Source organism: Nuphar pumila, chromosome 8, assembly GCF_984573655.1.
Source record: "Nuphar pumila chromosome 8, dmNupPumi1.hap1.1, whole genome shotgun sequence".
Lineage (NCBI taxonomy): Eukaryota > Viridiplantae > Streptophyta > Magnoliopsida > Nymphaeales > Nymphaeaceae > Nuphar > Nuphar pumila.
The window spans coordinates 71,794,565-71,821,239 of NC_143256.1; the positions used below are offsets into that span (position 1 = coordinate 71,794,565).

Genomic DNA, 26,675 nt, shown 5'->3' on the forward strand with positions numbered 1-26,675 from the left:
AGTTGTGACCTATAAAGTCTAGATAACTCTTCATTTCCAAAAGATATGACTTCAAGCGCGAGCATTGCACCGTCTAAGATATCATTATCCTTTTCTGCAAAAAAAAAATGTTTAGTAACTATAACAAGAAAATGCAAATGAAATAATAAAATAATTAAATCATTTAACTTTAAACTTTATTAAATAGATAGAATTAAATTTTTACCAAGAGAAACTCGTTTGACCCCTCCTGCTGCTGGGATTTTGAGATACTCCGACTCGTAATATTTTGGAGTAAGCATGTGGGCTAGACTATGGAGAGACACATTCATTCTATCCCATTTATTTGAGACAATCTTATGAATCTTTTCATATAAATCTGGTTGTCCTTTTAGATTGTCTTTGATTTCCCCCAACATGTTGTCCATGCCTTCGTACACTTCACCAATTATAGGGCCTTCCTGATCACAAAATTTAATTATCTTATAGATGGGTTTTGTAATCAATAATGCTAAACGTACAGAATCTCAATAGTCTTCATCAAGAACAGTTGTTTCTGTTGTAACAGCCTTTTTTTTCATAGTTTCATCCATGCATGATTGCTTCCAATCGCTCCATCTATCTGAAATTACTGTGAGCCTTAAGCTCTCCCTCACATCAAGCAAGTGTTTCAAAGTAGTATAATGTGAAGCAAACCTTGTTTTTGCAATCTTTATTAATTCTAATTTTTCATTGCTTCTAAAGATTGCTAGTGCTTTTGAATGATTTGTGATATACTTCACAATTTCTTTACTCTGCAAATATGTTTCTCCCAACCAATAAAACTCATGTGCCAAATCCTTGAAGATCAAATTAAGTGTGTGCACAACACAAGGTGACCAAAAAATATACTTGTACGTTTGTTTTAATTCTTCACCTGCTAACTTGTAATTTGTTGCATTGTCTGTAATCACTTGCACTACATTAGAAGGCCCCACAAGTTTAAATCCCGTCTTCAAAAACTCGGCAATGTTTGCAGCTGACTGTTGCACATTAGAAAAATCGCTTGCATATAAGAACATCGAGCCAAAACAGTTTGAGGCAAGTATATTTATCAAGTGTTTGTTCTTGATATTTGTCCAACCGTCTGAGACAATGGAAACTCCAAACTCCTTAAACTTTTCTCGAAATTCATTTAACTCCCTGTGAACACACTCTTTCTCACTGTCAAGCAACGTTGTTCGCGCTTTTTCATATGATGGGGGTTTATATCCGGGCACTTTACTAACTGCAGATATCATCCCTTCCCAGTATGGTGATCGAAGCACATTGAAAGGTATGTCATTTGCACACAAAAAACTGATAATTTTGTGATCTACATCATCTCTTTCTACCTTTTTAAAGGTATCACGAATATCAATTGTTTTTCGGCTTCCACTAGATGATGTAGTCATACTAATAGGCTTCTTCGGAGTATCAATTCTTGATCTCCTCAACTCAAATGCACTTGATGAAACCTCCACTCGACGAACTTGCCTCTTAATTTTTTTTGCCAGTTCTGCATTTTTTGCAACTACAGGGCAAAAGGCAATCCCAACACTTTGTCCCTTTGGAAATCCCATGAGATGTGCAAAAGCTCGAGTATATGACCCATGATAAATATTTTTGCAGTGCCTGTACATAAAAACTTGGGTTCCACCTTGCTTTCATTGCCCACTCTTCTTTTGTTTCAATACATGGCGCCATAGCACTATTGTTTTATGCATGCTAGGTGGTTCATCATCTTGGTCATCTTCAGAATAGTAGTCATCCAAGTCATATTCTTCTTCATCTTCCTCATCAAAACAATTTTCGCTTTTGTACTCAAACTGATATGGACAAGCAGAAGACCTATTCTTGCCCTTCCCAACACCACTAGATGATTCATGCTCCAAATTGTACAAAGAATCGTCATCGTCATCAGAATTATCGTGATCATAGCTTGAGATGGTCATTAATGAAGCAAAGAACATGCAAATATATCTGCATCATAAAAGTATAAGAATCAGCCTAAAACACTTTAAAAAAGCTATTATTAACAGTAAATGATGGAGAGTGAAGAAGACAAATCAATACTCATAATTTACCAATTACTAAAACAAATAAATAAACATCATTTAAGGAGGTGAAAGATCTATGATTCTATAATATATTATGATAAAGCAAACAAAATTTAAAAAAAAAAATCTTTCAAAAGTTTGCATTTATGAAAAAATGCCAAAATAAGATAACATAACAACGAAGAAAAACAAAATTCATATTGGTCGACTGTTACTAGAAATAATGATATTTATTTAAAATTTTAAATGAGCCGAGTCTGGGTGTGCCCATGCTCGGTATATCAAAGAATTCATACTTAATAGGGATGATAAGCTCAATCATGCTTGGTATACATTTTGTATAATATGTTTTTATAATATGAATTTAAGAATTTTCCTATAATATATTTTTTATATATTATAGGATACTTATAAGTATCTCTTTTGTTTTGTTTCTTTTATCATGCTTGGTTCACTTGATCAACATGTAAGTTCAGAATTCACATAAAGCAAAATCACTTTAAAAGATCAAGGAGAGAATAGAAGTCTGCAAGATCAAACACCATAATGAAACCATAAGACAACTTGTGGAGGCAGAACATGTTTTTCATTGACTTTGAAATTGAAAACAATAAATCAATAATCCATATATATCCAACAGTAAAAGAATAATAAAAGTGATTCAGTCAATCTGATCAGGAATCAGGATTCAAGCAATCGTCAAAATGACTTAAAAGTTAAAACCTACAAGAATGATAAAAAAATAATGCATTAACCCTTATTTCTAAAAAAGACGACCAAATAAACTCAGTTAAACCACAAAATGTGAAATGTTTCTCAACCAATATACTCTTTATTCATGGGACTCAAATAAGAATATAAATGATCATCATATTGATAACACAAAAGATAAAGACCATCATGTTATTGCAACGGGAAAATGAAACAAATAGTCTCTAACAATCCCCTGTTCCCTAAATGTACTTTCTAGAGAGAACAAAGGAATCAAACCTCTACTCATGAGTTGAACCTCACACCACACAAGTCAGAGACCAGCCCTATATCACTCGAAAACTCTTCATCAAAGCAAAATATAGGGCTCCCGGTCCAGTTAAAAAAAAATTTAAAAGCTCAGTCCTAGCCCAGCTCCGATTCCATATGAAATAGATTTTTATCCATTTTTGTAGCCCAACCCTGACTACAGCAAATAGTTTGATTTGTTTATATGAAATAGATTTTTATTAATAATTGTAGCCATTTTTATTTTATCTCAAAAAAAAACGAGGACGCTGCCCCCGAACCCCTATCACACCAAATTTTTTTCTTGCTACACCCCTATTTGCCCCCCCCCCCCACCCCTCACATGAATCCTAGCTACACCACTGCCGGTGGAGCTCCCTGTTGGAGCCTCCTTCCCCAACCTTCTCCCTCTTTGTGTGTCTCTGTCGAGCCACCCCCCCATGCCCAAGCCACTTGCCATGCACAGGTGGTCAGACAGAGGTCCTCCTCTCCCTAGGGCTCGCAGTTGGCAGAACCCAACCGCCATCAACCCCTCCAACCGAAGTTACAAACCCTTGCTTCTTGTCGTCCCCTTTTCACCAAGGACCCGACCGATCCAGATTCGAGATAGAGAGAGTGACAGAGCGTGAGAGAGGGGGGTAAGAGAAGATAGCGTACCTGAAGGTCCTAAACATCTTCATCGTCGGAAGTCGGTGGAGGCCACCGGAATTTTTTGAGGTCGCCGGAACTCGGAGCTCACCAAAAACTCGAGAGAGAGAGGGAGGAGTCGGAAGATACGCATGAAAAAAGATAACCCTAAGCCCCTTTCGATTTTATTTTTTCACGGGTTTTGTAAAATACCCATTTTATCCTCAGTAAAAAATATATTCATGTGTAAAAAAAAATTTAAGGGCAAATTTGACCTTTCCATAATAGCGTCCTCCTTTAAAGGGGTACGCGTACCCCTTTAAAGAGGTACGTGTCTCCCATTAAAGAGGTACGCGTCTCCCTTTATTGGGGTATGCGTCCCCCTTTAAAGGGGTACGTGTACCCCTTTAAAGAGGTATGTGCTTCCCTTTAAAGGGGGGCGCGCTTCCCTTTAAAGGGGGACGTGCTTCCTCAATTGAACCTGCACTTCCCCTCGCGTTTCGGAAGCGCTGTGTTTCGCGCTTCCCCTATTCTATAGGCGTTTCCGGTAACTCTGTGTTGAACAGTAAATATGCATAATTCAATGCATATGCATGAATAACTTATTAAGTCATTTGTCAGGGTTGCATTTGCATGCATGTCCCTTGTTAAATGCACACAAGTTTAATTTCCACTTTTCCTTAAAAGCCGCGGATACTCAAAATGGTCACAAATTTCCGAAGCTAAGTTAGGTTTTCAGTTGTTGCTTAACACACAATTTGTATTTTATTACTGAGTTCCACACTTGTTCCTCGACCAGGAATCATCACTTTCTATCGGAATATTAGGAATCCTCACCTAATGTCGGGACATCAATAGAAATCCTCAACTATTGACGCCACTTTCTTAGTATACCAAAACTACAGTTGAGTCAACAACACCTCCAAGCAAAGTGGTTGAAGTCTCCCTAAAACCGTGGTCGGTTGGTGAACCACCACATCGGGTTCAAGGGCACAATCGTACACGGAGTTTTAGTATCTTCACGGTCTTCCAAGACCGCCATCCAAGATCCCCACACTGTGGAAGGAAAATCAAAGAAGAGATTAATTACAGTGTTTTGTCTCTTTAACCTTTTAAACAAATTTTAAGTTCTTTACACACGAATTGTTTTGTAAATCCACATGCAAAACCAATCTCGGGCCCTAGCTCATACAATTTAACAGTGCAATTAATTTTGGAAAACCATTAAACTTTCATAAATAAATTTTGCAATGCATAAATAAAATCAACAATTTGGAGCAACACACGCTCCTGGCCTATACGGACCCGCAGTGGTTCACATTTGACCACCAACACGTCTCAAGAGTAAATTATATATCTTTGTAAAATTTTAGTGAACATGCAACACATCCATTGTTTCCAAAAACATGTTCACAATCCACATTCAATCACACAAATGAATGCACATGAAACCAAACGCATACGCATGTCAATCAATGCTCGCAAAACACATTAACATGATCAATTTCATGCATAAACATCCAAACATGCATATGATCATATTTATGCAAACATCAAATAAATTTCATATTCATGGGTATGACATGAACAACTGCAAGTCAATCAAATCAACATCATATTTATGTATCATTTCATAAAGATGCATAAATCAATCTTAAACATGTACATGATCAAATTCAAGTACTAATATGATTATGCAAAAATTCTTATCAAGCCAACAACAAGGCAAGTCTGAATTCACAAATCAAACAATCATCAATTCGGTGGATTTGCACCAGATCTGCCTGTACAAGAAACTCGACAAGTCTGACCAAATTCGCATGCATATAAAGCTAACAAGTTTGATCAGATTTGCACACTCAAAATCTTGGCAAGTCTGATCAGATTTGCACACTAAAGGAAATCGGCAAGTGTGATCAGATTTGCATACCAAAACAACTCAGCAAGTCAGATCAAATTTGCTTAATAAGGTAACTCAACAAGTCTGATCAAATTTTCATACTCATGAATTGAGCAGATCTGATCATATTTGCACATAGATGAACTTCTACAAATCAGATCAAATTTACTCATGCCAAAACAATACAAGTCTGATCAAGTTCACACCCGCATAAGAGTCGGCAAGTATGATCAGATTTGCACACGCCAAAACATTGCAAGTCTGATCAAGTTCGCACCCACATAAGGGTCATCAAGTCTGGATGTATGAATAAAACAGATTTTTTTCCTCTATTTTTTTCTTTTCTCTTTTCTCTTTTCTCTCTTTCTCTTTTTCTTTATTTTTTTCTCTTTCTTTCTTTTCTCTTTTTTACTCTCTCTCCCAAAGTTTGGTGTTTCTTCTCTCTAACTCTCTCTCTCTCTATAGAACACAATTTTCTAGAGAGAGGTACATATCCACCCCTCTTATAATTTTGGTTCTTTAATATTTTGTTTTTATTATTTTTTAATTTGACTAAATCTAAAGGTGATGTCCCCTCTAAAAAAAGCTTAAGTGGAGTTCTACTTTATAATATAGAATTTATTTAATTATTTTATTTATTATTTAATTATAAAATATTTTTTAATATAATATTCTAAGAATATTTCAGAAGGTGTTGCCCCCTCTAGAAGACTCCATAGAGTAAAGTTCTACCCCAGGTAGAACTCTACCTTATCCAATTTAAATTTTAAATTGATTTTAAAGTTTTAAATTGGCCATGGATAGATTTTGAATCCAAATCCAAATGGATCCTACCTGGACTAGGTCCTAGTCAATAAGGATCCTGGATTGAGTCAATATCCATATTAGCTTGGATCAAACGGAGTGGATCCAGTCCAATCCAATCCAGAAAAAGGCAAAAATAGAGGTAGGTCATTTTTTAAAAATGTGATTTTGGGGTCATGCGTAATCCGAATTTGAAAAACATGCCGCCAACGTGCTCAGTATTATAAGGCGCATCTAACTGTGCAAAGACTTGATTTTTGCCTCCAAATTTTGCCTAAATTTCACTTAATTTTCACTCAAATTTAAAGGTAAAAAATGAAAAAATTCTCAAATTATAATTGTTTAACTAGGTCTTGTCAGTGGGCTCTAGGCCAAGCCCAAACTCAAATGTCGCCACCTATATTTTAATATATTTTCCATAATTTTTATCAATTTAATTAAATATATAATTTAAAAATTCATATTTTTTGAATTTAAAAATCATGAAAAAATACGCAATATTACATTTCCTATAGGTTCAACACATTTTCTTGGGATACTTGTGCAAAAGCCTTAAAGAGAGAAAAGAGAAGAGAGAAAGAGAGAGAGAGAGAGAAGATGATGAAATAAAGAAAGAAAAGGAAGGGAAAGAACGGAAGAACAAAATTTCTGACAAAAAAAAAGTGGAGAAAAGGAAAAGAAAAAAGATGACGATCATGATTAACGGACGCTTGCAATGTCTCTGATACCATGTCAATCAAGTATAAAAGAGAAAGAAAAAACTAATACAGCAACTTGACCCCTTATTCTCACATAGGTGGGCACTACCTGGATCACTTTAGACTAGGGGTGTCAACAGGTCGGGTTTACCCGAACCAAACCCTATAGGGTCTAGGTATGGTGATAAATAAGAAGACCCGATTAAGTATGAGATATTGTGAGGGGTTTATTCCACAGTTCAGACTGCACAAAAAATAGAGAAGAGGGAGATGCGTGACAGCTTTTGAGTCGGATCATTAGACATGATTTCCACATCCCTCGGCCCTGTATTTTTGTCCCTTCTAGTGTAGATCTGTCCAGAGAAGAGTTCAATTGGAGGTGGCTCAACTGAAGATGGCTCGACATGCATTTGTGAGTCATCAAACTCCTTACTCAAGTCAAAGGAAGGACAAGTTGCCTGGCATGTCTCTCCTGTATTGGCAAAAAGATTTGCACTGATCTATGGATCATATACCTCTACTTCTCGAGATGGCAACTCTTCGAAGTCATTGATCTGAAAATTCTGCTCATCAAAAACAACATTCCTGGAGGTCCTAATACATTTTGTAGTAGAGTCATAGCATTGATAGCCTTTGTATTCATCTGCATACCCAACAAATCTGCACTTAGAGGCCTTGTCCTGAAACTTATTTCGCAAAGATGAATCAATATTCACATAACATACACAACAAAAAACACGGAGCTCATCATAAGAGGGATGTTGCCCAAATAAAGTATAATAAGGGGATTTTCGATCCAGAAGTGCTATAGGAAGACGATTTATGATATGAACAGATGTGTGGAAAACTTTTGTCTAGAGACTAATGGACGCATTGTTGTCCTGTAACATGCTCATCGCACTTTCAACAATATGCCTTTTCAACAATATGCATGTGTTTCCTCTTTACAACTCCATTTTGTTGAGGGGTATGGGGGCAAGATGTAATAAAAAAGGGCTGAAGCACCAATAAAGCAAACCACTCTTGAAGAGTGATACCAAGAGCCAAGAACACAAACAATAAAAGTGTATACAAAACCCACTAAAGGGAAAAATGACTACAAGTCATAGAAAGAAGAAGAGGGTGAAAAACCCATTGCAAATACAAGAGAAAGCCTCCTCTATTTATAGAGGAGGAAACTAAAGAGGAGGGACCACAAGGGGGCTCCCATCTAGTCGTTGGGAGCCCCAACGGTCATAAATATGATCGTTGGGGGCCCAACGACTAGATGAGTGGGGCCCCTGGTAGTCTTACAATATGTAAAACAAAAAAGAAAAAAAGAAAAAGAAAAGGTAAAAAAAGAGAGAAAAGGAAAAATACAAAAAGAAAAAAATACATGGGGATTTACCAAAATACCCCTATCGGGTTTTTGGGGTACAAGAAAATAAAAAAAGAAATGTGTATATATATATATACTTATATATATATGAATGTATATATATATAAGTATATGTATAAATATATATTTATATAGACATAATTTAACACGCCTCAAACTTTACGGGGAGAAGACCGAAAGTTTGCTAAGAAGAAACATAAATCGTTGAGTTGGAAGCGCTTTGGTGAAGAAGTCAGCCAGTTGATATTCTGAAGTAACATATGGTAATGTGATAGTTCTTCTGAGATATTCGTCTCGAACATAATGGCAATCCATTTCGATATGCTTTGTCCGCTCGTGAAAAGTATGATTGCTTGCAATGTAGATCGCACTTTTCTTATCACAGCAGAGCTTGGTGGAGGAGGAAATGAGGACGCCCATGTCACCAAGGAGACTTCTAAGCCATACGATTTTCATAGTTGTCATTGTCATGGCCCGATATTCAGCTTCAGTGGATGATAGTGAAACTTTTTGTTGCTTCTTGCATCTCCACGAAATGAGAGATTCACCTAAAAAAATGCAAAGACCAGTAGTTGAGATACGATCATTGGGATTTCCTCCCCAGTCAGCATCAGTAAAAGCAGTTAATTCAAGAGATGAAGAAGAGGATAAGAAAAGCCCTTTGGAAATGGTATTTTTGATGTATCGCACAATTCGCATCACGGCCGCCATGTGAACTGAAGTAGGTGCATGTTGAAACTGGCTTGCAGCATGAACCGCATGGGCTATATCTACACGGGTGATGGATAAATAGGTAAGAGATCCAACTAACTGACGATAGGGGGTTGGATCCTCAAGTAGAACACCATCCTCAAGTCTCAGTTTTGCATTGATAACTTCAGGAGTTTCAACTTTCTTTTCATCAGATACTCCCGACTTGGTACAAATGTCTGCTGCTAATTTTATTTGAGATAGAATGTATCCTCGGGAGAAGTAAGCCACTTCAATACCTAAAAAATATCTCAAAAATCCAAGGTCAGACATATCAAAAGTTTTCTTTAACATGGACTTAACATCATTTACCCCATTTTTGTCACTCTCAGTGATGATCATATCATCAACATACAACAGTAGAATAACAATGAAATCACCTATTTTCTTAACAAAAAGAGCAGTGTCAGTATAACAAGAAGTAAATCCCAAATTGATTAATACATTACTAAACTTGTCATACCAAGCTTTAGGAGCTTGCTTAAGTCCATATAAAGCCTTTTTTAATTTTAAAATTTTACCATTTAGATTTATACCCGGAGGTGGTTCCATATAAACTTCTTCACTCAAATTTCAATTTAAAAAAGCATTTTTAACATCAAGTTGAAAAATTGGCCATTTTTTAATAAAGGCTATTGCAATAAGAGCTCAAACACTAGTCATTCGAGCAACTGGGGAAAAAGTTTCATCATAATCCACCCCATATTCTTGGGCATATCCTTTGGCTATTAACCTAGCCTTATATCTTTCTAAAGAGTCATCACTCTTAGTTTTTACTTTGAAAACCCATCTACGTCGAATGGGTTTCTTGCCATTAGGTGGATCAATAATTTCCCAAGTTTGTGCCCTTTAAAGTGCATTAAGTTCAAGTTCCATTGCTTCATTCCAATGAGCATATTGTTTAGCATCATTATAATGAGATGGTTTATGGAATGAATGAAGGGCTAGCAAACATGCTCGAAAATTTGGAGAAAAAGAATCATAAGATACAAATCTATTTGGTATTTTAGAAATACGATTTGATCTTCTTTGAGAGGATTCTTCAATCGACTCGTTTTGAGAGAATTTTTAAAGGGCACGAGGAGGATTACTTTCATTCCTTCTAGAGTAAACTTGTGTTTGACTTGGCATATTTTCTTCTAAATTTTCATGTTGGTCATGTTGCCCATCATTTGGAGGTTCAAAATGATCCTCTACGAGAGTTTCACTAGATTCAACATGATCATCTATAACCTTTTCTTGAGGTAACAAGTCAAATAAAAAGGAGTAATCAATATTTTCATTTAGTTTATGCGAAAAACCATTTTCTTCTTCTAAGAATGTGACATCTTTTGAGATATAAAATTTGTTTTTTAATATGTTAAAACATCGATAGCCTTTTTATTTTTCGCCATATCCTAAGAAAATACATTCAATTGCCCTTTAAGAAAGTTTATCATTTTTGTGAGTTAGAACAAAGCATTTACATCCGAAAATCCTTAGTATTTTATAATCGGAAAACATATTGTAAAGTTTTTCAAATGAAGAAAAAATTTTCAAAGAAGATGAAGGGGTTCTATTGATAAGATATGTTGAGGTTAGAACCGCTTCGGCCCAAAAGGATTTTGGAATGTTCTTTGAAATTAATAAAGTTCTTGTGGTTTTTATTATGTGTTTATGCTTTCTTTCCGCAAGACCATTTTGTTGCGGAGTGTTTGGACAAGAACGTTGATGAGAAATACCATTTTCTTTCAAATAGATTTGAAATTCATTAGACATATATTTGCCTCCCGAATCGGATCTAAGAATGGATAGATTTCCTAAAAATTGATTTTTAACCATTGCATGAAATTCTTCAAAGAAGGAGAAAACTTCAGATTTGCAACTTAAGAAGTAAATTCATGTAAATCGAGTGAAATCATCAATAAAGACCACATAGTACGAAAAACCTCCTTTGGATAAAATAGGGGAAGGTCCTCATACATCGGAATGAACAAGTTCAAAAGGCCGAGTGGTGACATAATTTCTTTGAGGAAATGAAATAGCTTTAGATTTCCCAAAAATGCAACATTTACAAGTCATGTGTTTGTCTTTACAAGTATTGTTCAAAAAAGGAAAAAGAGACATCTTTACAAAATTTGGATGACCAAGTCTCTCATGCCAAATTCCAATACTTTTGTCCTTTATAAGATTACAAAATGACTTTGATGAAAGAGTCAAAAAGTCCATAAAATAAAGATCACCTCTTATATGGCCTTGCCCAATCAGCTTCCCTGACTGGAGATCTTGCACGGTGCAATCTTTAGGTGAGAAAGAGACTTGGCATCCATGATAGGTGGTTTGGGAAACGGAAAAAAGATTTAGATTAATTTTTTGAATGACTCTTACTTTAGAAACGAAAAAGTTTTGAGAAGTTTTAAAATCAAGTGTTCCAATACTTTCAATTTTTAAAGATGTCCCATCGGCCGTTGAAACATAAGAAGATATGGGTTCGGAAAAAACATTAGAAAGAGAGTTTTTATGAGATGTCATATGAAAAAAAGCACCGGAGTCTATTATCCACGTACCTGGAGGTGATGACGAATAGGCGATGGCGGCTCCTGATGTTGAAGATGAAGAAGTCTTGAGAAGATGTTGGAGAACTTCGGAGATATGGTTAAGAGTTTCTTTGATATCTCCTTTTTTGACACTTTCTTCTTCCTTCTTTCGAGAATTTTCTCCAACCGCGGCCACTTTTCCTTTAAGCTTTGGGCAAACCGGCTTGATATGTTCCGGTTCATTACAATAGTGACAAATCACTCCCTTTCTATATCCATTATTTTTGTTAAAGTAGGGAGGTCTATATGCTTTTACATTTGATCCAGGCCTAGTAACGGCCAAAATTTCATCACTCTTAATACTTATGCCAAGACGAGTTTCTTCTTGGCATACTTCGGCAAGAGCGTCTTCAATGGGTAAGGCGTTACTTCTATGGAGAAGGGATGCCCTAACTTGTTCAAATTCCGGCCGAAGACCATGGACGAATTAGAAAAAAGGTTCATTTTCAATTTGTTCTCTTCTTAACTCAATATCTTCTGGAGCCACCTATTTGGGCTCAAGAAGAACAAGCTCATCCCAAAGAGGGGTTAAAGAACTAAAGTAATCACGGACACTCATATCCGCTTGTCTAGTAGAACAATTTTTTTCTTGACAAAAAAATGGTCTAGCTAGATCCTTTTGGGTATACATACCCATAAGAAAGAACCATGCCTCATTGGCTCTTCTAAACTTAGCAATGTTGGCACAATTTTTGAGGTCAACATTGTTCATAAACCATGCCAAGATTTTGGCATGGTTACTTTCCCAATCCTCAACTTTTGATTGATGGTCATTGATAGTTTTGATGTGCTCATCGCCATCTAAAGCTTTTCAATCCCACTTTCAATTTTAGTGAGACTAAGAGAGGGTTCGGGAGTAGTTCCCATAACAAAACCGCAAAGTTTCTTACCTCTTAAAAGATTTTCCATAGCGGAGGCCCATATAAGGTAATTGGATCCATTGAGCTTAAAAGAGAGCTCTACTTTAGATTCGTGCTCCATAGGTACCGAATAGCCTTCCTTTCTTCAAAAACTTGAGAGGCACATGTCCCAAGACACCAAAAAAGAAGAGAAGTTCGATCACCAACCTCACTCTGATACCATGTAATAAAAAAGGGCGGAAGCACCAATAAAGCAAACCACTCTTGAATAATGATGCCAAGAGCCATGAACACAAACACTAAAAGTGTATACAAAACCCACTAAAGGGAAAAATGACTAAAAGTCATAAGTTGAATATCCTTGAAGAAAGAAAGAAGAGGGTGAAAAACCCATTGCAAATACAAGAGAAAGCCTCCTCTATTTATAGAGGAGGAAACTAAAGAGGAGGGACCACAAGGGGGCTCTCATCTAGTCGTTGGGAGCCCCAACGACTAGATGAGTGGGGCCCCTTGTAGTCTTACAATATGTAAAACAAAAAAGAAAAAAAGAAAAAGAAAAGGTAAAAAAAGAGAGAAAAGGAAAAATACAAAAAGAAAAAGATTACATAAGGATTTACCAAAATACCCCTATCGGGTTTTGGGGGTACAAGAAAACAAAAAAAGAAATATATATATATATATACATATGTATATATACTTATATATATACGAATGTATATATATAAGTATATGTATAAATATATATTTATATATACATAATTTAACACAAGAAACCTGTCGACTTATTCCTTTATCACGAAGAAAGGCAATAAACTCGTTCGATGAATACTCTCTGCCACCATCACATTGTGAATGCACAATATCACAAGAAAACTTTGTTTTGACCATCGAATGGAATTCCCGAAATATTTGGAAAACTTCATGCTTATGTTTCAAGAAATATATCCAAGTATAGCGGGAATAAGAATCAATAAATATAACATAATAACGACTGCCAGAGAGAGAAGGAGTAGGGGGTTCCCCAAACATCGGAACAAACAATCTCTTAATAATATGAAAAGGAACATGACTTTTGCAGAGTGCACAAGATGAACATTTTTTATTCTCTAAAAAGGAACATAAACTAGACTCTGGAAGAAGACCATCAGATACAAGATTTTCAATGAAACCCTGTCAGATATCTGGCTTATTACAATGAGATGAATCAAAAACTTCCAATGGAGTGAAAGACAAAGACTCTGAAGGCGAAGATACTGAAGAATGCTTGGACGGCTTCAACTGGAGAACTGGAACTGAGGGAATCTCCTTAAAGACGTATATGTTTCCTCGTCACTCCCTCTTAGCGAACGTCTCCTTCGTTCGTAGATCCTTTACATAAACAGAGGACGGAGTAAACTCGACAGAAGAATTCATATCGTCAACAAGTTTAGCCAGATAGACAATGTTCCTTTTAATATTAGGAGCAAGAAGGACATTGGACAAGTGAAGTGAGGACTTTGGCATAGGAATATGTGCACTGCCGGTATGACTAATGGAATTATAAGTTTAATCTCCCATAACTATACTACCTTTTTCAAGATAAGGCAATAAGTGAGATAACTTACCCGCATTACCCGTGACATGTGTGGTAGCACCGGAATTAGCATACCATTTCCCTTGTTCATTTTGCTTGATCGTCATATGTGACAATGCCGATAACAAAAGTTATTGCACATCCTTAGATGGCGCTTTCATGTCCACAGTAGTAGCTGACTTATTCTCAATTTTGTTTAGTTTTCCTTTGTTCTCCAGATTAAACCAACAATCAACTTTCACATGTCCTCTTTTGTTATATAAGAAACAAGTGGGCACTCTCCTCTGATTCCCTGCATTAAAAGCACCCGAAATATTAGGTGTAGGCAAGATACCACATTCTCCCTGCCCAAAACGTCCTCAGCCTCTGTCTCCTTGATTCCCTCCATTCCCTCGTCCAAAACCTACAGAAAGTGTCCATGGCCAAAACTGCATGAGAACGAGTTGATTCATTTCCTTTCGCCCTTTGTTTCTTAATCATCTCATGTTGGAGAAGTCTCGCCTGAAGGTCGTCAAAGTTGGCAAGTGGGGAAGACATGACAAAGTTGTGGTAAACATGTCAAAATCAGGGCCCAATCCATTAAGAAGTTGTTGTACTTTATCTTTATCTGAAATAGCACTTTCAATAACAGTCAATTGGTCAGTAATACTCTTTATACAACCTATGTATTCCATAATTGCCATTAAGCCTTTCTTCAAACTTTGAAACTCATTTTTTAAGTACATAACTCGAGCTTCTCATATCTGAGAGTATGTCTGAGAGCTTACTCCATAGATCTGCCGCAGTACAATCATCTGAAAGAGTAGCCAACACTTCTTAAGAGAGTGTGGACGTAATATAAGCAACCAAAGACTGATCCCGCTTTCTCCAAGCTATATACTCTTGATTTTTAAAAGATTTAGTAATTATGTCACCCTTCTCATCCTTGGTTTCCTGCAAAATAAGCTGTGGTGGTACAGGAACAAAACCATCCAGATGTTCATCGAGATCCTGACTCCGTATAAACGAAAGTATTTGTTTCTTCCATGTCAAGAAATTAGAATGAGTAAGTTTTTCTGTAACGATCTGATTTAAGAAATTTGCAGAGGTACCGGAAGACGAGAAGGAATTCATATCAATGAAACAACGAATAAGCAAACAAGACGAGAGGAAAGAAACAAACTGATTTGAGATCACTTAAGCAATCAGCAAAGCTTCAATAAAACATGTACTTGTGCAACCAATACCTTGAAAAGAAATCCCCTTTCCTTTTTTTTATTTTGAGTTTCAGAATTGAGAATGTAAATTGTTACAGTCTGCCTATAGACGTTGCACAGAGAACACTAATTTTACTGTTGATTGAAAAGGAGGAAGGACAACAATACAAGTTTGTGAAAATCTGATATAATGGTGAATGCTAGACTACGACAACAATATGAAAAAAAAAATGATATGAACGTCCAGCAATACATAAAAAAAAAACTTCAGCAATATGGGGAACAAAGGAATCACAACTTATATTGGGATGGAGATTTCGGCCAGAATTTATTTGACTTAGGAAAAAGAATCGGATAGCACAAAGCTAACAAAGTCAGAATGGAGGAACACGTCAGAGATTTATGGCAGAAAGAAAACCCACAGAAAGAAAAAGAATCAAAGAGGAAGAGGGCATAGTAAGTGAAGAAGAAGAAGATGATGATAATGGTGAAGAAGAAGAGGCCGATGATGATGATAATGAAGAATATTATGAAGAAGAAGAATCAAGAAGTATTCACGGCAAAGATTTAAGAAAAAGAATCAAAGAGGATAGAATGACCTGAAACGAAGATGAATCAAAACCCTGCTTCTTCAGATCTCGTTGAAAAAAAAAACAGATTCTTCAGATCTTGTTGAGCATTCTTCTGATAGGGTTCCGCAACCGCAGCTCTGATACCATATGAGATATCGTGAGGGGTTTATTCCACAATTCACGATATCTCATATTAAGACCCCTCACGATATCTCATATTAAGACTCAGGTCTGAACCCGACCCGAGTTCTGATTAAGACACGCAATTTTTCAGTGTAAAAATGATAAAAAATATGGTTTTACCGGGTATGGTTCGAGTTTGGTTCATGTAGTTCTTATCTGGTCCGAGTATGGTTTTTCTTATAGTGGACCCGATTAGACCCAGGTCCAGACCCAATACCATACCCAAAAATTGGGTCCAAGTCTGGTTCTACCTGGGTCCGAACCAAATCCGACCCATTGACACCCTACTTTAGACTAGGGTTGGGCTACAGACCAGCCCGGCCCGCTAATGGATCAGGTCATTGACCAGGCCAGGCCCAAGGCCCGGTTCGGGCCGCCCATGGCCTAAACAGGCTGGGCCAAGCTGAATATATATAATAATTAAATAATATATTATACATATATATATATATATATTAATACACGTATATTATTTATTTATATATATATGTAAAAGTTTACACACACTTATATATATATATATATATATATATATATATATATTCAGGCTGGGCCGGGCCAGCCAGTGTCAGCCCCGTTCGGGCCGAGCGAGGGCCAAATTTATTGACCTAGGTCCGGGCCATGGCGAGCTGGGCTGGTCTAGCCTGCAGGATGCCCGGCCCAATGCCCACCTCTAACTTTAGTATTTTATAATGAAACCCTAATATGGTATTATATATGGGCATTTCAGTTACAAAAGGTAATAAACAAATAACAAGTACGCCACTGAAAATTACAGCATAATAAAGAATACAAGCCAAAAGAATATCACAAAAGAGTCATAATTGACCAAACTGGTCGACCATGGAAAAAATTACTTAAATGCCCCTGGCCATCCTAACATCTTCCAGTGCATCACAGCATCCCAACATTGAACACCACAACTAATAGTATGCAGATACATGTGCATTCATCTCCATGGCCTAATCAATGCAACATGCTAGTAATCTAAATCAGGTTTAAAATCTTGTCCTTTATCAAGTTTTTCATCCCATCACTTATGTAGTATTTGTTGTTGCTAGTATTTTTACATCTCTTTTCTGTATCTAATACCTATCTGGTTCAAAAAATTCTCAAAGTTTAGCTTCTATCTTCCAATTTCATAATCAGGAAATGATGATATATCTTTTCACCATCCTTCCCTTTTGTGAAGGATCTTCTTCTACTATCAGAAAAATGAAAGATCTTCACATTGAAGGAAAAGTTTGCCAGAACAAAAAAGATGAGATTCATATTTCTTAATGAAGCTCTTCACAAGGCCTGATTGTATCATGTTAAAATACTATGAACTAATTCTTTTTCTCAAAAGAGTGTATCATTGAACAGCATAAGCATCGAATGACACTCAGACACATGGTTACTCGTCATGCATACTGTTTTAGGACTTTGGTGGCAGTCACAAACACTGATAAAGGGTCCTTTTTGCACAAATTTTTTTGCACTATGTTTACCATTTTTGGTGTTTGATGATACACCCATCTCATGTTTTTCTTATCTTAAATAATTTTTTGAACTTCAACACTATATCTACTAAGCACTCCTTGATTAATTGGGCCACTTCGTTCTTTGTTACATATTTAACAAAAAGTGTTCATCTAGACATTGTTAATATGCTTATCTTTAATTAAAACCATTGGGAGTTCATGTTTTATACACTTTACGTGATTAAGATCCCAGTTCTCCTCTCTCTGATCTTGATTAGTTTTATGCATATCTTTTGCATTTAACTTTAAGAGAAGTTTATGATATGCATCACATTGTATTGCTTATGACTTGCTTGGCAACATTTTTTGGCTACTTTTTGTCAATCTAAATCTGTCATATATATTTTTCATTTTTAAAAATATAATTCCTGTTTTTGATAGATTTTGAAGTTGCTTGCTTTATCACCAAGTTTTCCTACATATATGCATTTGTGTGTGATCAAATCTTGTATCTTCTTGTTTATAGCCTATGTCACATGGGTGCGGGTGCGGGTGCGGGTGCGGGTGCGGGTGCGGGTGCGGGTGCGACACGGGTGCGGCGCAATTTCAAAAATTTTGGACACGGGGACTCGACTATATATATATATTAAAAATATATATATAAAACTCGGTCAAAGTTGTGCCCATTAGGGGACAGGTGATGAGTTGTGAAGGCATTCTGTACACTTTCTTCATACAGGAATAATTCACTTTTGGGCACTTTCTTCATACTCTGTAATAATTCACTTTCTTCATACAGGAAAAAACCACAAAAACTTGAGTTGTGCCCATTCTGTACTTAAAACTTGAAAGTGTACAGGTTTTTTAGTTGTGATGGGTTTTTTTCCTTACAGCTGTAGCCCAGAAAATTTCAAAAAAAAAATTCAAAAAAAAAAATTCCAAAAAATGGACCAAAATGACCGTGGGTGCGTTGACCACACCCAGGGTCGGGTTGACCGAGTCCGAGCCGCACCCGTGTCCGCACCTGTGTCGGTGCGTGTCGACGCGGGTGCGGCGACCTTGGAGCCGAGTCCGTGTGACATAGTTTATAGCACACTTTCCTTTATCTTTGTTTCTCTTACAAAAGTTAAAAATTCAAGCTCAACTTGGCCTTGCTTGAGATGAGGCAAACCATGAGTCAACCAACAAACTCCCTGTGCTAGCAGCAAATGACGAACATGTCAAAAACCTAAGAAGACGTGTATCACCTTATAAACAAAGTCTTTGCCAAGTCCCTACTTCTAATTCATGACTGATGGTGTGGCTTAGCCAAATTAGGTTTGCCAAGTTCAGAAGCCAAGACCGCAAGTATCTAGCACTGGTTTCACTAGGAAGGATCTGAAAAATGACTCAAATTTGAAGGGTCCAGACAACCTAGTAATTAGTAATCACTGTTATGCAATTCAAATGAACCATCATGGTTATTAACTAATGCAAGAACATAAATAATGAATGCACAGACGTTAAACAAAAGACCAAATCTACTAACAGAACTCTTAGGACTAAGTAGGCTAAGGGCATGAATAAATTAAGGCTTATGCAATAGAAAGCCTAAGGATGTGATGCCTAACAAATGACAATGAGTTAAGAATCCCTGTCATAGTTAAACAAAGGGCATCGATAATGAAGAGGCTTGTGAAGATGTATACCTGCATTGAGCATTGTACCTCTCTTTTAGAACCGTACTTGCAAGAAGTTGTTGCATCCTTGAAATTGAAGCAATTTGTTCATTCTTTAGCCTCTCATAAACGACGGATGATGATGGAAACTGAACGTTATAAAATGAAACTGATGTCGCCACTTTTATAATGGCATGAGCTAATAAATGTGAAAATTCACCTGCAAGTTCTCATGAGGGAAACACTATAAGATATGACAGTATCATGAAGCAACAAGCAAAAACCTTGGCACGGCATTGAGAAATAAGCAATCCAATTATGAGATTCGTGAAGAGAATATGGCTAGATACCCCTAGAATGAACTAGAACATCAAGAGAATACAATTAAATTGTTGCATTCAATTTAGAATGCTTTTGGTTGGTTGGGAAATTCAAAGGAAGATTGGGAGGGAAAGGTAGGAAAAGGAAGGAGAGATGCTAGAAGGAGAAAAGGGAGATTGTTGATTGATGGTAATTATAGCACAACCATTGTAAGACTCGAGTTTTTTCAAAAAAAAATTGTTTGGATCCAGGTTGGATCCGACCGGATCCGGGTCGCAACCCCCCCCCCCCGGTGGTCTATTTAAATCCCCCACAAGGGGGGTTTCTTTTTACAAACCTCCTCTCCTCTCTTCCCTATTTTTCGCACGCAAACCAAAAGCCACCAGCGGTGGTGGCTCTCGCTCGCCAAGAGGGAGGGTGTCGAGCACCCTCCCCTCTCCTCTCCTCTCCTCTCCTCTCCTCTTTTCCATGTTTGTCGCTGACAGACTAGAGCCACTAGCGGTGGTGGCTCAGGATCGCCAAGAGGGAGGGTGCCGAGCACCCCCTCCTCTTTCTCCTTCTTCCCCTGCCGACCAGGTGGGGCGGCTGAAGCCACAACCCCCACCCCCCTCCCTGTTGTATTTCCCTCGCCGGCAACCCAAAGCCACCAGCGGCGGTGGCTCTGGCTCACCAGGAGAGAAGGTGTCAAGCACCCTCTCCTTCCTCCTCTCTAGCGAAACTGGCAGCAATCTCTGGTTGTTGCCGTTTTTCTGAGAAGGGGCAGTCGGAGGGAAATGACTCTCCCTCCTGCCCCTCTGACCGAATGAAGGGCAGGCGCCAACTGCGCCTACCTCCTTTTTCTGGAAAGACAAGCGAGGTTAGGCAAACCACCCCTCCCCCCGTCTGCCTCTCCCCCTCTTGTTGGGATGGCTGGGTGGAGGGACTGCGCCAATTCCACCAGACACCCAGCCATCTCTTTTGTTGCCCTAGGTTGCGGCGGCGATAGCAAGGTTGCCACTGTACTAGACTGGGTTCGGTTTCCGCCAGGGTGTCGTATAAAGGACCTTGGTTCTTACCCGTTTTCATAAAATTGTTAGGCAGCCTAGGCGGTACCCAAAATAAAAAAGTAAAAAAAAAAAACATAATAAGAAACATGTATATTGTCTTCTCTTTCTTTTTCTTCTTCTTCTCCTACTCGAAGAAGAAAACAAATGATATGTCTTCAAAAAAAAATTAATAAAAAAAACCTAGGCAGCAATATAAGGCCCCACCGCACAGACCTGGTCGCCCAGGCGATGGGGTTGCGCCTAGGCGCCGCCTTTGATAACTAAGCTGACAAGATGGTTAGAATAACAACAACCGAAACAGGAACAACTAGAGAGGGCAAAAATATAGTCGTCGTGATTGTTATTACCGCCATGGTGATCATTGGGCAAATGAGTGTCCAAACAAGAATCACGATCAAGGGAATGGAGATAACCGTGAGCCCTGAGCTATGAATGTCGTTCAAGGTGAAGTTTGTCAACCTACAGAAGTACTGACTATTGGAGCAATGCAAATGATGAATGTGGTGAACGTGATAATTATTACGGAACCACTTGTATGCAAGGAACTAACGTACTTGGAACTCCTACTCAACGGGAAACTCACCAAGGCATTATAGACACAAGTGGGACGATAACTTCATCTCATGTCAAGAAGCAACCCGATTGGCTTTGCAATGGGAAAAGGAGAGTTGTATGAAAGTGGTCAACTCCGAAGAAAAAGCCATTTACGGTGTTATCTGTGATGCACCAATGCAGATCCATAGTTGATATGGAAGGACCACATTTTCAGTAGTACTCATGGATGATTTCAGAGTCATCCTTGGAATGGAATCCTTGAGAATCAACAAGGTAGTGTTGATGCCTCACGTGAACACTGTTAATTTTGAGAGTGAGAATCAACCCTGCATGATTGCCACGCTACCTGCATAGAAGCCTCATGAGAGCTTTGTATCTACGCTCCAACTGAAGAAAGGTATGAAAAGAGGTAACAAAACTTTTCTCATCACAATTCGAGAAATGGAAGCGGGAGAAGTCGTTGATATTCTAGGGGCCCTAGTGCTCGTGTTGAAGGAGTTCGGTGATTTTATGCTCGTCAAACTGCTGAAGAAGCTGCCTCCTAGGTGTGAGGTAGATCATTAAATTGAGTTAGTGTCGAGTGCACGACCACCCGCAATGGCTCAATATCGTATGGCAATTCCTAAGTTGCAGGAACTGCACAAACAGCTGGATGACATGATTGAAGCAGGGATCATCCAGTCGTCCAAAGCACCTTTTGCACCCGTGTCGTTTTAGGCAAAGCACGATAGGTCGAAGCATCTATGTGTCGACTATCGAGCATTGAACAAATTAACAGTGAAGAACAAGTATCTGCTAACTTTGATCATGGACATGTTCGATCTATGTGACATGGGTGCGGGTGCGGGTGCGGCAAATATATATATATATATATATATATATATATATATATATATATAGAGAGAGAGAGAGAGAGAAGGGGGTTCCCCCAGTGCGGGTCCTCTCTCTCGTACAAGTGAGCATAGAGCATGCAGTAGCCGGCCCGAGGCCATCGCAGCCCCGTTCACATGTATGTCCAAATATTTAGCAGCGATTGTAAATTTATTGTTGTTTGATGGGGGCGTGAGGGCTTCACTGAAAACAGTTCTCCCCGCGCAACTTCTGCTCCCGTTTTCAAACATGCCCTAAAAGTCTACAATTTTAGCAGGATTAAGATTCAGACCCGAATCGAGTTGGGTAGGGTAACATCTCCGAACAAAACCAGACTTGAACCGACACTTGTACACCAAGTAAAAGAAAGTGGATCAGGCGAATCCTCTAGATGAATGTTGTCAGTATCGGGCCAACGATTCAGGTGAATCCGCCGATACCAACCCTTAATTGAATCGCTCTGAATAGGTTAAAAAATAATTAAAAAATATTTCATGTCAATCAAAACGTGACACGTGTTAAAACCATTAAAAAATATTAAGAATTAATTTTTAGCGCTTTTTATATTTATTCAAAAATAGCCGATTCATGCTAGTATCGCAATCGTATCTATTTTCTGCTGACACCGACAGCATTGCTCTAGATGCTGTCAATCTAGATTAATCTTAAAATTAAACGGCTGAAAAACATTTCGTGGGGCTCATCTATGTGGTTGATTCTTGGACCAAGTTGCATATCCCAAAATGTTTCATTTTTTGTTCATGAAAGAGAAGAAACTTTCCATAATCCAGCGTTAGTGATGTAACATTAACAAAACGCGTGGTTCCAGTTGTCCCATCAACGGACGCGTGGCATCAGTTCATTGGGCTGACTACCTTTCAATGTACGCTAGGCCCAGAGCACCTTTTAGGCATTGTCGTTCATCTTCTTCTTTCTATAGTAATAGTATAATACCCTGCAAAATATGGATCTTTACCCTCCTCAAGTGCAGAAATAAGACTGGCTGAACTCTCACTCAAAACCCTTCATCTTCTTCATCTACTTCTCTTATGGAGGAGGAATTCAGAGTATTCCTGAGCTTTAGAGGAAAGGACACACGAAGGAGTTTTGCAGGACACCTCTATGAGGCTTTCGTTTAGAAAGGCGTTCATACGTTCATTGATGATGAGAGACTGGAGATCGGAGAGGAGATAGGAGACAACCTTTGGAAGGAGATTGAGGGGTCTGCAGTCTTGTCCAGAAACTATGCCAAATCAAAATGGTGCCTCAAGGAGGTGTCCAAGATGGTTGAGACCAATAAGATGCTCATTCCCATCTTCTACGATGTCAATCCTTCAGATGTACGAAAACAAAAGGGTCCCTTTGAGGCAGGGTTTAATAAACATGAGCAATGCATTGAAGAGAAGACGGTAAAAGAATGGAGGGAGGCGTTGAGGCAAGTCAGTGAAATTAATGGGTTCGATCTTCGGATTGCCACAAATGGGTCTCTCTCTCTCTCTCAAATTTCAATTTGTTCAAAGGCACAGTATTTTTGCATTCTTTTATATATCATTAGTTTAACAAAAGTGCTAACTTTACCTGTAACCAAGTTTATTGAGGCCAACCCCCCTTCACTCCCTCAGGCTCAGAATTCCAGCCATTTATATTCGAAGTGTCAGGCCTGAAAATGGCCCAAAATGATCTTTTCTAAAAAATTGGTTTCGTCTGAAGATTTTCCAACCAGCCACCACCTAAAAAAATGTCACGACCTGAACGTCTTTGTTGATGATGGTACCAGAACAACCATTTTTTATATTCCGCAGCCCATTTCCCCTGGCAAATTTTTTTTAAAAAAAAATCCAAAAAATGGACCAAAATGACCTTGGGTGCGTTGACTGCACCCAGGGACGGGTTGGCCACACCCGCTCCTGCACCCGCGTCGAGTCGCGCCGATGCGGGTGCGGCACCTGTCTGGCCGAATCCCTGTGACATAGTATTCGATCAACTCGAAAGAGCTCAAATTTTCTCGAAGTTAGACTTGAAATCGGGTTATTGGCAAGTAAGAATCGTTGAAGGAGATAAAGCCAAGACCACTTGTATGATGTGTTATGGCGAGTTCGAGTTTCTTGTTATGCCATTCGGCTTGACTAACACGCATGTGACCTTCTCGACCTTAATGAACAAGATATTCTACCTTCACCTTGACAAGTTCATCGTGGTTTACCTCGACGATATCGTGGTGTACAACAATTCCATCGAAGAGCATGTTAAGCACATTCATATTGTGTTTCAGACTCTAAAGAATAATGAGTTGTACGTCAAGCGGGGAAAGTGTATGTTTGGCTAGAGAGAAGTTCACTTCGTTGGCCATGTTGTGGGATGAGGCAGATTGAAAATGGATCACAAGAAGGTCAAAGCTATTTAAGAGTAGGAGCCATCTGCTAAGGTTCTCGACTTACATTCTTTGTTGGGGCTTGCCAACCACTATCGGCGATTCATTAAAGGGTAATCTGAGATTGTCGCCCCGCTCACTGATCTTCTCATGGCTATGGTCTGATGTGTGCCAGGAAGCTCTTAAGAAGTTGAAGCACGCCCCGACAGGAGAACCTATGTTAAGCTTGCCAGATTGCTAGAAGTCATTCGAAGTGCAAACTGACGTGTCTAACTTCGTAATTGGAAGGTGTTACATTAGGAAGACATCCCGTAGCATTTGAAAGTCGCAAGCTAAATGGCGTCGAGCGACGCTACACTGTGCACAGGCGTGAAATATTAGCGGTCATGCATTCTTTTCACACACGGAGACACTACCTCCTGAGGTTGTAATACATTGTGCGAACTAACAACATTGCGACGAGTTACTTGACTAAGAAGAAGTGTTCAAGACAAGCTTACTGGCAAGATTTTCTAGCAGAGTTTGACATGGCCTTTGAGTACAAGCTAGGCTAGACCAACATTGTTGCTGACGTCTTCAGTCGTAAAGCAGAACTTGCAACATTGCTCGTGTGCATCATCATAGATTTCATCGTCAGCTTACCAAAAGCCCAAGGTTGCAGCTCCATTTTCGTGGTTATAGACAGGTTTTCGAAATATGTTATCTTAATACCTGCCCCTACCACATGCTCAGCTGCCGAAACTGCAAAGTTGTTCGTGCGGTACATGATCATGCATTGGGGAATTCCAAAGAGCAATATAAGTGATTAAGATGCTTGCTTCACCAGGAAGTTTTGGCGAGAAGTGTTTCGCTTGATGGAGACGGATTTGCATTGCAACACAAGTTTTCATCTCCAAAGAGATTTGGTGGATTTGCTTGATGCCGCCCAATTCTGCTACAACACTCAGAAGAGCGAATCATTCAGCCACAGTCCATTTGAGGTTACAACAGGACAATAGTTGCAGACTTTGCACTCTCTTGCCACTCGCAGATGTGAAAAAGCACCTTATGCATACCAGTTTGTTAGAAACTGGCAAGATCAGAGATAGTTGGCAAAGGCATATCTGAACAAAGCGACAAAGCGCATGAAGAAATGGGAGGACGAAAAGCGTCGGCCAACAGAGTTTTGCATTAGAGATAAAGTGTTGGTGAAGCCCTTTTCCGAGCACACCGCTATCTTTCAAGGTCACTACATAGGCCTCATTCGCAAATATGACAGCCCCTTCACCATCAGAAAGTGCGTTGAGAACCTGGTGTACAAACTGGACTTACCATCAAATTTTCAAGTGCATTCAGTCTTCAATATATCCAACCTGGAGCCATTCCATGAAGATGAAGATCCTCAACGGAGCATACGTCAACATGCTCCCATTCCGCAGTCAGCTCTATCAACAGTCACCATCTCAGGCAGAGAACCAGAAGTCATCCTCAACCACTCTAATAACTACATCGACGAAGTAAAGAAGTACTTGGCGCAGTGGAAAGGTTTACCAAAGAGTGAAGCCACCAGGGAAAAAGCTTCCCACATGTTGTATCATTGTTGTGGAGGATTACCATGAACGATTGACACCGAAGACGGCGCCAGCTTAGGCGGGGGAGCATGTTCTGGACCACCATGTTTTTCACTTTTTGCATATGATGTATATACCTCTTTGACACTCTCCAATGCTTGCAAATGGCCTTTTGCCTAAAGAACCCCCGTATACTTCGATAACGGACCCCTTTCCCCTTCTCTATCTCCCTCTCTCTCTCTCTTTGCACTTACAATTGTTACAAAGAAGTTTGTCTTTATATCTCCTTGCTCTCTCTATGTGTTTGTGCATACGCGTACTTTTGCTTTTCGCTCTTGCGCATGTCGAGAGCTTGCTCCTGCGCATCTAGGATTCTCTCTTGAGGTTAGCTGCTTATATTAATGAATATATATAAGTGTAGGGTTACACAGGATTTTAGTATTTTACCAAAATACCCTTCATAAATAATGTAAATAAAACACATAAAATACAAACATATCCCCTCCTAGTCCAACGTGTTTTCTTAACAATTATGTCCTATATGAAGGGTCATTTCACGTGTAGCCACTTTAATGAAATGAGTTAATACAAGAGAGGGGGTTCAACCAAGTAAGACCCAATGTTAAAAGTATCGTACCATATAGTATCGCACGATACATATTGTTACT

The 26,675-nt window shown here is 38.6% G+C and overlaps 1 protein-coding gene across 7 annotated transcripts in view; it reads right to left on the reverse strand.

The window, feature by feature from the left end:
• The window catches only part of LOC149829968 (acyl-CoA synthetase family protein), a 142,369-nt gene that overhangs the window by 56,849 nt on the left and 58,845 nt on the right, over positions 1-26,675 (reverse strand). For 6 of the 7 annotated variants that reach the window (XM_090016196.1, XM_090016200.1, XM_090016199.1 and 3 more), the window contains one exon: positions 19,325-19,514. The exons of the other annotated variant lie outside the window; for it this stretch is intronic. In XM_090016196.1, the coding sequence (XP_089872322.1) occupies positions 19,325-19,514 (190 nt within the window). The remainder of the gene's footprint in view (positions 1-19,324; positions 19,515-26,675) is intronic. 7 annotated transcript variants of the gene reach the window in all.